Source organism: Caloenas nicobarica, chromosome 11 (genome assembly GCF_036013445.1).
Source record: "Caloenas nicobarica isolate bCalNic1 chromosome 11, bCalNic1.hap1, whole genome shotgun sequence".
NCBI lineage: Eukaryota > Metazoa > Chordata > Aves > Columbiformes > Columbidae > Caloenas > Caloenas nicobarica.
In genome coordinates this window covers 4,222,946-4,235,561 of record NC_088255.1, presented here as the reverse complement: position 1 = coordinate 4,235,561, position 12,616 = coordinate 4,222,946, and the positions used below count along the sequence as shown (strand labels likewise).

At 45.1% G+C, this 12,616-nt stretch overlaps 2 protein-coding genes and 1 non-coding gene across 5 annotated transcripts in view; 2 read left to right on the top strand and 1 right to left on the bottom strand.

Annotated features, from left to right (window-relative positions):
- Positions 1-616: 616 nt before the first annotated feature.
- Positions 617-8,393, bottom strand: LOC135992972 (protein tyrosine phosphatase type IVA 2-like). Of its 3 annotated transcripts, none has more exons than XR_010606792.1 (2): positions 6,631-8,393; positions 617-1,015 (listed from the first exon to the last, which is right to left on the bottom strand). XR_010606792.1 is itself a non-coding variant. In XM_065642499.1 (2 exons), exon 2 carries the CDS (start codon positions 3,867-3,869, stop codon positions 3,345-3,347), a length of 525 nt encoding a protein of 174 aa, XP_065498571.1. In that variant the 5' UTR covers positions 3,870-4,805; positions 6,631-8,393; the 3' UTR covers positions 617-3,344. The 3 variants fall into 3 exon arrangements, 2 of the variants coding, with proteins under 2 accessions (XP_065498571.1, XP_065498572.1); XM_065642499.1 differs by having other exon boundaries at positions 617-4,805; XM_065642500.1 differs by having other exon boundaries at positions 617-4,805; positions 7,067-8,393.
- A 427-nt stretch (positions 8,394-8,820) lies between these two features.
- Positions 8,821-12,616, top strand: part of IARS1 (isoleucyl-tRNA synthetase 1) — a 100,674-nt gene continuing 96,878 nt past the window's right edge. Inside the window, exons 1-2 of the mRNA XM_065642476.1 lie at positions 8,821-8,889; positions 11,312-11,403. The gene's annotated coding sequence lies outside the window, so the exon portion shown is untranslated. The remainder of the gene's footprint in view (positions 8,890-11,311; positions 11,404-12,616) is intronic.
- On the top strand, positions 11,976-12,110 carry LOC135993270 (small nucleolar RNA SNORA84). Its single transcript, XR_010606845.1, has one exon. It is a non-coding gene; the product is annotated as a small nucleolar RNA SNORA84 (small nucleolar RNA).

Sequence of the window (12,616 nt, the reverse complement as noted above, 5' to 3'; positions counted from 1 at the left end):
ACTATTCCAATCAATTTTATGCTTGGATTTCTTTTTAAAGGCAATAAATACAAATTAAAAGTGAAACGTTATAAAGGAAAGCCATTTTCTAGCCCCCAAAACCCCTGATCTCTTAACTTCAATGACAAATTTTATTCAGACTACTACCCTACCAACTTAGTCAGGTCACTATCCCACCAGCAGACTCTAGGCCAAACACATCCAAACCCAACAGCTCAGCACCTCACGCAGGTGTAAGTGGCATTTCTGGAGGTATTCAGTAACTCTTTTTGAGATGACCCAGTTTATGTTAAAACCTTTGAAAACCAAAACATATTTAGTTCTCTCTCAAAACAAAGAAAACCCAAACATGGAATTCACTGTAAAGGCCTCTGCAACTTCTCACGTTTAACATTACCTTAGACACACATTAGATTCATGCGGTCATGTTGAAACTGGAAATTATACCTTTGGCTTTTTTTTTTTTTTGATGTTCAGTCGCTGCAAGTTGGCTGTCATACAGCAGGAACTTGTTCATGAGTCTGAGCCCCCAAAAAGGAGGGAAGAAGAAATGTTGGGGACACGCAGTCATACATCCATGTCTCTCAAATATAGTGTGACTTTAAGGAGACAGATAAAACGTTTCTCTTGTTCTTTATTTCATCTATCAATATTTTTTAAGGAACAGTCCTCACAATGCATGTAATATAAAAGGAACACAGCAGTCAGAAATCATCAGCATCATCATCAGGAAGTGAATCTCGTGCTTCAAAATAACACTGATCCAACCCCAGCAAAGTCCTATAAATTTAGCATAAACCAGTATTCACAGGCACTGAAGAAAGAAGTGTTCATTATATGTTTCAGTTATATTCAGTTAACACTTGCCTCTCAATTTTATGTATTGCAATTCTGGGTTGACGCAAAGGGCCAAATTACTAGGCAAGGTCCAAGGGGTAGTGGTCCAAGCAACAAGAGAAACACTTGCATCTTCATCCAGTGGGAAGCTCACAATCACTGAAGGATCTTGAACGTCCTTAAAAACAAGATAAAGCCAAAGGGGGAAAAAAGGGAAGGGGGGAAGGTTTACTGCATGTCTCAGTGAGAAAGTACAAATTTAGGAAACAGTCGCTACTACTGCCATCCACCAAAATCTATCTTGCCATTTGCCTAGTTCATCACTGTTGCCATAGAAGGTCAAGTGGCAACATAAGACAGTGCAAATTGTCAGTCCAACAAGGCCACGGGGTTAAAAATTTGGATTAGCAGGGAGATTGAGAATTAGCTGCCAAAACACCAGAGAGAGCTGACTGCCAGTTCCCTCAGGTACTCCTTATAATCCCATTTTAAAAGTTTATAATCAATCTCAGCTGTCAAGAAAATCTGCAGTTTCTCAGATACTGCTACAGAAAGTCTTTTCCCACCTTTTCCCCTCGAGTCAGGGAACAGGAAGAACAGCCATCACTTCAGAAGATGAAATCTCTTATTAAGGAGCTGTTGTTAACACAGGAAGAAAGTTTGGGCTACTTAAAACAAGAGTCCATCAATATTTAAGAGTAAAAAACAAACAAACAAAAATCTCCGGGAAGGAGACCTTTGTCAGCTATTCTATAAAATTTTGCCTTCAAATGAGTCAAAAGAATCCCCTGAAAACAAGTTTTTCTTTCAGACAAGCACAACCCTATTCAGTCATTTCACATACTATGAAAAGCAGATTGAAAACGCAAGTCTGATCTTACAAATGTGAAATTTTCACTGTTAATTTTAAGCACCAAAAAAAGGGTGCACAGACCCTCACCACAGGCATAGGTCCTATTCCCTCATCATATCTAGCGCAAGGTTTCCGTGCAGCATCACGGAACAGTTCACGGCCTCGTGGGACAGGCAGCTATTTCTGTCTGAGCTAAGGGCGGCTCCAGAGGGAGTTTTCTGTGAACATCTGCTGCAGTCAACAGTAAAACATAAATATTACATAACTCCCAAACCACATTCAATACCAAGCAAAGATCGAGCGATCACTACAGTTCTGTCTCTACCAATTGTTAAAGAACACTGTAGGCTATTCACTTTGTTTTCTGAAGCACTAACTTAACCACTTAGATAAAAACAACTAGCAAGCCATAAAAAATAACATGCAGGCTGCTCAGTAGCAGCATCGTATAATGTTTAATTCACTGACAACAGCAGTGGCCCTACAAATAGAATATGGTGCCAGTCCATACGCCACAAATCAGCGTATTTATGGTCTGTCCACAGTGAACACAGGATAGGCATGTTGGTGTGTTACTAGAGATTCTCCCTCCTAAAAAGTCTAAGAAAAAATAACAAGGCAATCGGTGGTTAAACTGAACTGGACACCAGAGCTGGTTTGGGAAAATACCCATTCCAGGCTGTTATTCACGGACCACATTTCTGTGTGCGTACCATCGTTACCTCATGTGTGATATAAATGAGACCCTCCCCCCAAATCCTGATCTACTGAGTTCAGCAAGGCAGAGAAATGGGATAGCAGCAAAAAGCCTTTTCTTCTGCCTTATGAGAGAGAAATTAATTTTAAGTCCTTATCTGAATTGCCCCCTGCTCATCTAGGACACTTCTGAACATCAAGCTTCTGTCAGGATATATTTTTCTAACCTCCAACAGAAAGACAATTAACATTTCAGCCAAATTCTTTGGGAAAATAGGACTGACACACACATAAAATCACACACACGTGCACACACACACACACTCACACGGTTAAAAACACGATTTCCCACCAACCAGGAAAGGCCTTTAGCATATTGACCACAGATATTAGGCAGAAAGTCTTCCATTAAAACCCACCAGGAAGTTTTTTCCCCACCTGCCAAGTCTGAACACTGAAAACATGCAGCACAGACACCAGTGGATCTCTAGAAAATGTCAGGCTGCTGCCCCCCAGCACCGGCTGCAACGGCCCCCCAGGGTTACAAAAAAAGGCAACTCCATTTAAAAGAATCCCATGGGAATGAATGGATCAGGCCCTAACTGTGGTGTACTTTCCTCAAATCAAGAAAATAGTTTCTGCACAAGCCAATGCTCTGCTGGTTTGACATAAAATTTACTTTCTTTTCTTAAAAAGTTAAAAATACAGAAGGTTCAGAAACTTATTTTCTCTTTGCAGATGTTCAAACTGCAGCTTAAGGAGAAAACAACGCTTCACTGAAATGGTGCTCTTAATTTTTTTTTTTTCAATCATCACCACCAGTAGGACAGAGGTTGAGGAGCAATGACTCCACCACTAATTCAATGACATAGTTTGATTCCAGATTCACATTTCCAGGTGCCAAGAGTCCAGAAAACAGCCATGCCAACTTCTGCCTTTGTTTGAGACTTTTTTTTTTTTATTGAACACAGCAGCAGCCATTGTTGCCATTGTTGGCATCTTTGAAGGTTGGTTGCTTTGAAGGCATCTTAGGTTGGTATTCCTCAAGGTAATGCAGCTGTTGGCGACTGAAAGCTCCCCTCCTTTCCAGCCTTATATACTGAACTGCATCTTCGTTCTTCATTCCATATTCAATGAGAGCAACTGCAACCAGGACAGCAGACCTTCCCAACCCTGAAGCACAGTGAACAGCGACACAGCCTTCAGGCTTATCACGAAATTTGCCTTCTATCAGGTTTAGCCAGTCATCAACTATCTCTTCGGGGGGTGGTGATCCATCAGTGAATGGCCAGGCTAGAACCTGGATTCCTGCTTCTTCAATAGGAGTTTGATCATAAGTGGCATCACAAACTCGCACCAAGGTTGTCACTCCAAGCTTCTCCAGCTGCTCTATGTACTTGCTGAGGGTTCCCTCACTTGGGCTGTGAGTGATCAGGAACCGCATCTTCTTATAAGTAATTTCTGTGAGGGGCAGATAGGGCATAATGGCAAACAAAATGTGTAAGGGGCCAAAAACCCATTGCGCTCAGCTCTCGTCAGCCAGGGTGCTGTGCTGGGCCTGCTAGAAGGCTGCCCTCACAATCAGAATCGTCATAAATGTGTGATGTGGATTCCAACAGAACACCTGGGGTCATCGGGGGCCACACCTATCCATGAACATCAGCTTGGGCTCAGCACAGGAGGGGCTGCTGCAGTCAGCACTTGTGTCAGGCGGGGCGGCCGCGCTGTCCCCTCACTCTGCAGCCGGATGCTTGCCCGGTTCCCCCGGCCCGGTCTCAGTCTTGATCCCTCTTCGCTGTCGGGCAGAGGTAGGGGACCAAAAAGATGACGAGGGTTGGAAGCAAGTTCCAGTTCGGCACCACGGGCAGTCCCCCTCCCTACCTGCTTTGCTTCCCCAGGTGCCCTCTGTAATAAGTTTCAGGCCCTGGATCTTGAAGAAGAGGTAGGTGAGGATGTGGTGCAAGGCCTACAAGGTCATGTAGGAAGAGGCGGTTGACTCCACACCTCAAGACTGCCTCTGATAAGAAAGAAAGAAGGGTAATTGTAGTAGGCGATTCCCTTCTGAGAGGGACAGAGGGCCCAATATGCAGAGTTGACCCTCATCATAGGGAAGTTTGTAGTCTACCTGGAGCCCAGATCAGGGATATCACCAGGGCAGTCCCCACCCTGGTGCACCCAACGGACTACTACCCACTGCTGATCTTCCAGACAGGTGGGGAGGAAGCTGCATCCCGTAGTCTGAGAGGAATGAAGAAAGATTTCAAGGCCTTGGGACAGTTGGTAAAGGAGTCTGGGGCGCAAGTGATTTTCTCTTCCCTGCTTCTATTTTTGGGTGACGACGTGGGATGGAATAGAAGAATTCAGTCCATAAATGATTGGCTACAAGACTGGTGCTGCAGGCAGGGCTTTGAATTCTTACCTGGCAACAAAAGCAATATACTTGCCGAGTATTGTCTCAGAGATACAAACACAGTCCCTCTGTTTGCCACCAAATGATGATCTGTTGATTATGGCAGTGTCACAACAAGAAACTGAAACAGCTGCTGAATTTTCAAAGGTGCATTTGCAGGACCAAGGCTGGGCAATTAATCTGTCTAAAACGCAGGGCCCTAGTGCTACTGTACTATTTTTAGAAATAGTTTGGCATAGGCAGCTTAGAGAAATACCAGATAAGGTACAGCACACAGTCCAGCAGTTTTCTGTACCAGCTGCAATAAAACAATTACATGCCTTTTTAGGATTTTTAGGGCATTGGAGAACTTTCATCCCTACATCTACTGTGGAGGAAGATTCCCCTTGTGAAGGGTTAATAGCAGAGCACAATACAGTTGATTCATTTGAGTCTTAAAACAGTAAGGAAGCAGATAATATGACCTCTGCCAAGCTGCATGCTCAAGCTCTACATGTGCATATAGCTTGTGGACATGCATCAGCTTATGCTGCACACGCATGGGACATTGCTCACAATCAAACCCCTTTGCTGTTATATACTTGTAAAACATGCTCACATCATTGTACTACTTGTACACAGCTACATTTAAGAGCATGGGGAAAGGTAAAACAGGGTCAGTGGGCTTTGAATACTTGTCAGGTTGATTATATTGGCCCCCTACCTCCGTCTAGGGGGTGGCAATATGTATACACTTCTGTGGATACAGTGTCAGGACTAACTACAGGGGAAATGAAATTATTCACACCAATGGATTATGAAGTGGGACTGCAGCCTATTAATCTAGATGTAAAAATTCATATGATTGCAGAGAATGGTGTATGGTTTTGTACGCTGACTTCTTATGTTACATCCTTGCTAATGCCAGATTCTTGAGTTCTTGTATTTAAGGTATCTTCAGTGAAAACCTGTGTTTTAGCTAGAGGAGACAGCACTGGAACAATGTTAGGGGTGTCACAGACTCAACATCCAACTGAAGTCCAATCTGAAAAAGTGCAGGCCATGACTTTCCAGTCTGTGTGCGCAATTAACCCACACCAGGTTGTTAAACCCAGAATGATACCAGCTGAAGGAGCTGGAGCAGCAGCGTATGTATTACTAGACGGTGACAACACTCCTGTTGATTAACTTAGATTTGTCCTGGTAAATTTGGTTTTGTTCAGCTGCTACTGTACCCTAATAATTTGCCCTTAATGTTTACGAGAAATTAACAGCTGCAGATCTCTTAACAGTGTGTTTCACTAGCGTGACAACCCTTATAGCTGCATTACAGAATTGTGCTCTGCTAAGGGATTTTAACATTAATGTTTCTTATTGTTTCTCTGAGTAAGTAGTGGCTGCAAATGCTGCTTCAATTTTGAAGGCATGTGTTGCTTCAACATAGATGATGAACTAGCCAGCATGAAGACATCTCACATCTTTGGGACTAATGCAGCAAGTGAAACAATCTACTGATAATGCCTGTCTGAATGACTCATTTAATTCCTTGATGAGATGAATGGGACACCTGATTATTATAGAAATTATGCATTATTGTAGAAATATGTTTTTTCCTTTTTCTGTATGTGTTTATTGTGTGCCTCTGTAAATTGCTCTGTGCTACACCTCACAAGCCCAAATGAACAACTCCGCCTTGTCGGCCCCAGCAGAAGCAAGTCACATGAGCAAGGGGGTGGAATGTATGGGAATGTAGCGGATGATTTGGCGAGGAGGTTAGTTAAATGTAAATACACCCAAGTGACTTGCACCTGTCTGTAGAAAAAAGCACATACATCACACTAATTGTTTTACTGACCTTGTGTGCTTGATGAGTAGAACCTCTGTGTTAGATAACATAGGCCTGTGAGAAACTCCGGGCACCTTATCACTATGTCTGAGATTCCTGCTTTATTGTGAGCAAGAGTGGGAGGCTGCGCCTGCCTGAAGCTTTGAAATACAGGCGAGCTCAGCAGGCCCAGTGATCTTCCAGCAGGGCTGAACTTACCAGTGCCTGCGTCCCCGCTTGTGTCACCTCTGCCTGGGAGCTCAGGTGCGACTTTGGAGATCCCCCAGTAGAGAGGTAACTAAAATAAAACTTGCTCTTTGCAATGCATACTGTGTATCTAGTAGAGAAAGTGGAGAGGAGTCTCTCCTCTTTGCATTTACTGCGGAGGAAGTCTCATTTTTTCCTTGTTTCTTATGCAAATGTTATGCCTGCGGTCTCTAGGCGAGTGAGCGGAGGCCTCCCTTACCTCTGGATGACTTCTGAATTCACAGATGTTGTCAGTAAGTTTATACCACCCAGTTAGTGTAACATGACTTGTCAGAGGAGAGAAATCCACTCATTTTCCCCACTTGTGGGATGTGTTGCGATGTGGATTTACTTGCCAGGTAAAAGGAACTTGCAGAACTCCAGACACAGGTCCATAGCAAGGGGTGCCTCTGTAGTTCTCAGTGCGAAGAAAACAAATGGTTTTTAGTAGGTTTCCTGCTGCTACAGTTTGATAGCAAAGCATGATCCTGTAAACACAATTTACTTGAAAAAGGCACAAAAATCTTGTATTGCATTTGAACTCAAACAGCTCTCGTTGCTTCCTGCTATGTATTAAGACAAGTAAGGGGACATTGGAGGCCACGTGTTTATCTTCTTGCTGGTAGGAATCTGAACTAAAGGCTCTTGGAAAATATTCTTATGATGCAGAATTCTTAGCTAATGAACATGACTGTATTATATATCTTTGTCTTTTCCTTTCTTAATGTTTTGACACTTGTTCAGTAGATTGCCTTCAATTATTAATTTTCAACTTCAAAAGGGGTGGCTGAGGAATAAATAGCCTTTCCCCCGGGCTCAGGCCATCCTGCTGCAGAACTCGTCGAAGGAACTGGTTGGTGTTGCGGGGCGCCCGCATGCCCGGTGCCCGCCGGCCCAGGACGTTGACGGGCCGGAGGGAGAGCAGCACCCGCGGCCGCACGGGCCGGTGGCAGCGGCGGAAGGCGCGGCGCTGCTGCTGCTGCTGGGAGTGCTGGTAGTGGCTGTGCGTGCGGCTGCCCAGCAGCTTCCGCGACCCGCCGGGGTGTCTCCCGCGCCGCCCGGGGGGCCAGCGCGACCGGCTGCCGCCCCGCCGGGGCTCGTCACCCTTGAGCGGCGGCGGGAAGGCGGCTCCCGGCGCCCCTTCGCCTCGGGCGGGCTCCCAGGGGGGGCGCCGCGCTCCGCCGCCGCACACCATCAGCTCCGCGCGTCGCAGCATCGCGGCCCGGCGCTCTCACATGCTCCTCGCCGCCGGCACAGCCCCGCCGGGCAAGTCCAGCGCCGTCGCCGCCCTGCCGCGCCTTCTGCCCTCTTCCCCTGCGCCGAGCGGCCGGTTGCCAAGAGCCCTGCGGTGTCCCCGCTGGCCGGGGCCTCCCCGGGCGCCTCTACCTTTTCACGATCCGCTCTGTTTTTTTCTTGAGCGGAGCGCGTTTATAGTGCATAGCCTGGCTGAAGGGCTGCGGGCTGGGGGGCAGCTTGACGGGCTCCAAGCCGCCGCCTCACAGAGATGATCTCGCTACTCCCCAGCCGGCCGCTACCGCGCTGTCAGCGCTCCGTTGACGGACGGCCTCCTTTTTTATAACATTCGGCGCAGTCCAACTGCAGCCGCGCCGCGGGGGGCGAAGCACAGCCGATCCTGAGCAAGCCTGTCCTCGTCGAACCTCACTCTCCGTGCCCAGTGATCGCGAGCGCCTTGTGAGCCACGACGAACCGCGTTTGGCCGCGCGGTCCTGTCTCCCTGTTTAATCGCGGGATCTTTCCCCCCGTGGGACGCGTTTTGGTTTGGCTCAGCGCTGCGGGAGCGTTTGTTTCTTCATCCCCTATTCACGAACACCATTTGCGCTCAGCTCCCTGCGCAAGCGCGGTTGCCCCGCGCCGCCGTGACCTGCAGTTTCCAGGAGAGCGGCGTGTCCAATGGGAAGCCACCTTATTGCACCGTAAGTGTGCCGCGCGCCCATTGGCTACCGCTGCCGGGTGTGCCCGCCGGTGTTTCCTGTCATGCTTTCCCGGGCGCGGTTGCATCATTGCGGGACGGGCGGCGCTGAGGTGAGCGGCGAAGGGGCCCGGCTCTCCCGACACCCCGCAGCCGCCTTCCTCCCCACACCGGCCGGGGAGCGGCTCAGAGGCCTGAGGGAGGGCTGGCGCCGGGGCCTCAGCCGCGTTGCGGGGTTTTCGGGGCGCTTCGTGGAGGCGCCGGTGCCGGGCGGCGCCTCTCAGGGTGTGACAGAAAACCGGCGGCTCGCACACGGGGGGCCGGTCTCGCTGTTTGCGGCGCGGCCGGTGCCTCTGCTGTCACCGGCCGGTGCCTCTGCTGTCACCGCCCGGAGCTCTGAGGCGCCGTGGCGGGGCGGGGGGGGCTCCGGCTGCTCCGCTCCTGCGTTTTGATGTTACTCGCGCCTCGTTTTGTGTGTGTAACGTTGTCGTTACGTGTAAGATATTTTACTTCCCTGTGTGCTGTACAGATTGTGCTTTTTCTGGAACTTAGTGATTACTTAAAATAGGTACTTATTAAGGGTTAACCAATTTCCTTTTTGCAGAGTTTGTTTCCTATCACGGCGAAATTTTGTTAATTAGTTGAACGAAGAACCTAAGATGCCTTGCAATGTGTAATATATCTTAAGCATTCCCCTTCAGCATCCTTTTAAAAGAGGGGAAATTTTTGAGGAAGGTGCGCTTTTGATTAGTGTAGCTGTGGTGGTTTTGATATTTTTGTTTTCAGTACGTGTTGCCCCCCCCCCCCCCACGCCCTGGGAGCCTCTGGAGACTGAAGAAAGCACATTTTTTCAGTTTGTTGGTGTCGTGCTTAGGGAGCGACTGTCAGGTAACAGCAGAGTTTAGTTGGCACATAACAGCAGCAACTGACACTAGTTTCTGATTTTTTTTTTTTTAAATACATAGTTCAAAGTCATTTCAAAACAACCTAGATTTTTTATGTTTGCACAATGACAAATTTTACACTTTTAATCCAGGTAATATGAAGACAACAGAGAAATTTGCATAAGACATTAGAGAGTAAAACACTTCTTGCATAGTACAAAATGTGTTTGTGTCTAAACATAGTATTAATTTATTAGTCTGCTTGCTTTTTTTAAACAATCTTTTAATTGGATTTTCAGCATGAAAAGGAACACTCCTTGCTGGGGGACAGATGGGCTTTAGTCCATCTCATACAGTGTTTTGTCTTGAGTGACGTGTTGAGATGAATTCATCTTAATACACTTTCCCAAACCCATCCTCAAGTATCAGGCTCAGCTTGAGGAGACTTAATTCACCTGTTTGGAAATTAAAAAAACATCACTTCCTTGTTTGCCAGTTTAGTTTTCTGATGTACTCAGTCTGGGGCATATTTTTCAATAAGAAAAGTTGATCTCATCAGTTTTGTGATCTATCAAATAGAGCAGTGGGATAATTGGACCCTTATCAGTCTGCTATGAATAAGGTGTACATATAAGTTTTCTATGTTGCCATCAACCCCCAAACTTTTGTGAAGAAAACCATGTTTTTAATTTTTTTCCTGATGTAATTCCACTTATAAATTACAGTGTCAGGGAGACTGCCCATGAAGGTGGCAACTTGATGTCTTTTTGAAGAAGAAAACTGGTTGCCCTTTTTTTTTTTTTTTTTTTTTACTAAGTGTATTCTTGCATTTCCAACTACTTGGTGGTTTATATGAAGTGCTAGTTAAAGTAGGATGAGATTGTTCAGTTTAAAAAGAGATTTTAAAGATAGACATGCATGACTTTTTTTCCTACCAGTTCTCAGGTCTGATTATTGTTGCAGGTTTTTTGCCTGTATAAGGCATTACCATGGATTTTCAGAAGCAACGCTTGTTCTGTAGCTTAGCATTCTGTTCCCATCCATCGTTTTATTTTAAACTTAATTGTTTCCATCTGTTCTAGAAACTGGTGCTTTTGATTATCAGATGGTCAGTTAGAATATTGTTACCCCAGAAATTGCCTTTCCGTAAAGCTCAGTACCTAAAAGGGCAGAAAGAGGGAGTCTAGTTCTGTATGTAGGTGAAACAGCGCGTTGTTTAACTTTGGAGAAGGTGTCTGTAGATGGGGAAAGGATGGTCTTCCTCGTCTCTGGAGGGAATTTTGTGCACAGGTCTCTTATATGGAACAGCTTGTGGGAGAAGGTGACGGGAACAAGGATAAGAGATGGATCATATACCCCTTGAAATCAGGAGACTGTGCACTTTTAGTTCATGCTGGTTCTGACTATTTTCAGTTTCTCAGTCAACAAAATGAGCAATATCTTGAAATCCACTTGGTTTTAATCATCTGTATGTGGTGTATGTAAAGTGCAACAAATTTCTGAACTATTGGTTCTCTTCATTCCTAGTGGTGTTTTTATGAAATTTTTGTTTTTAAAAATTAATTATTGATTAAAAAAATCTTAATATTGAAAAAATGCATGCTAACTTGCTCTTATGGTTTTAATGCTTTCTAATTTTTTTTTCTTCTAGATAAGAAGCTCAGCATAAGTTGGAGACTGCTGGAGTACAATCTACGAACTTTTGACACCTTTCCTATTGGATGTTATTACCTTTTCGAAAAAGTGAGTGTACTTAAAAAGTTCCTCAGTGGTGCATTGTCTTAAACTTGGACACTTTTTGTCAGCAGAAAATGAATAGAGAAACAAGAAAACAAACCCCCTTCGTGTTTACTAATCTGTGTGTAAATGTGGAGTGTTGTCCGAAAGTGTTGTTTTGTTAGATGCATTTGTGTAAGAGTTTCTGTGCCATCATTTGTGATGTTTTCACTCAGTCTGTGTTCAAAGTAATGAGTTGCCCTTGATTTTTTTTTTTTTTCTGATTTAAAATACCTGGATTGCTTATAGTAATGAACTTTTTTGCTGTACGTATAGGGAGTTATTCATATCTTTCTCTCTCTAAGCTGATGATGCTTTTCCTGAAAGCTGATGATGCTTTTCTTTTTTGCTCAGCTGAGGTTGAGCCATAGATGGATTTTTAAATGTGGTTTGTCTCTTGAGTCAATCTCTTTGAAATTCTTTGTAACTTGAACAAACTGACCTGTAGTGACTCTTAGTAATTCTCTTCAGTAATATTTTCCTAATTTTGACATAATAAACTTTTTCTGTGACATTGCTGAAAGTGTGTATGAATTTGTGCCCTGTGGTTACTGGACGCTGGTTTGTCCATCCAGTGCTTCAGTTGGTAGAAATGGGCCCAAAGTGATACTGTGATTTACGCATGGAGCCTGTGATACGTGAGCAGCTTCCATAGCCCGGTCGCAGTTACAGACCAAACTGTCAACGTATCTTCAATTAGTAGATTATAGGGACTTGACAGCTGGGCCAGTTGCCAAAACCTTTGCTGTTATTGTGAATGCTGATACTGATCTAAGTAAAATGTGCAGATCCTTATTCCCCTTCTCAAGTCAACTGGCTTGTAGGAAATAAGCTTTAAGGCTGAATTCTTCTATCGGTCATGTCCATTGTCTCTGGCACTGTGATCTTGGGGCTGTGATTGGATTACTGAGGAATGACATGGCCTAATTAGTGCTTTGTTCAGTGCTTTGAGATACAATTATGAAAACTCATGTGCAGGTTGCATGTACTGTAACTTACTGTGCTAAGACTAGTTCTTACCTTGTGAAGAATACATCCAGGCCATGTCTGTGTGTTCCTTGTCAGCTCATTATTTCCCCTCCAGCTGCTGTGTCACCTGGGTACCAGGTTGTGGGTTTCTCAGTGAACTTTTTGTCTTTTTTGGTAATCCGTGTTTATTAGTATGGGTTAAAGCACTGAG

What these genes read in the sequence shown, in the direction of transcription:
- LOC135992972 (XM_065642499.1), bottom strand. Translation starts at nt 3,869, where the DNA reads ATGCCCTATCTGCCCCTCACAGAAATTACTTATAAGAAGATGCGGTTC.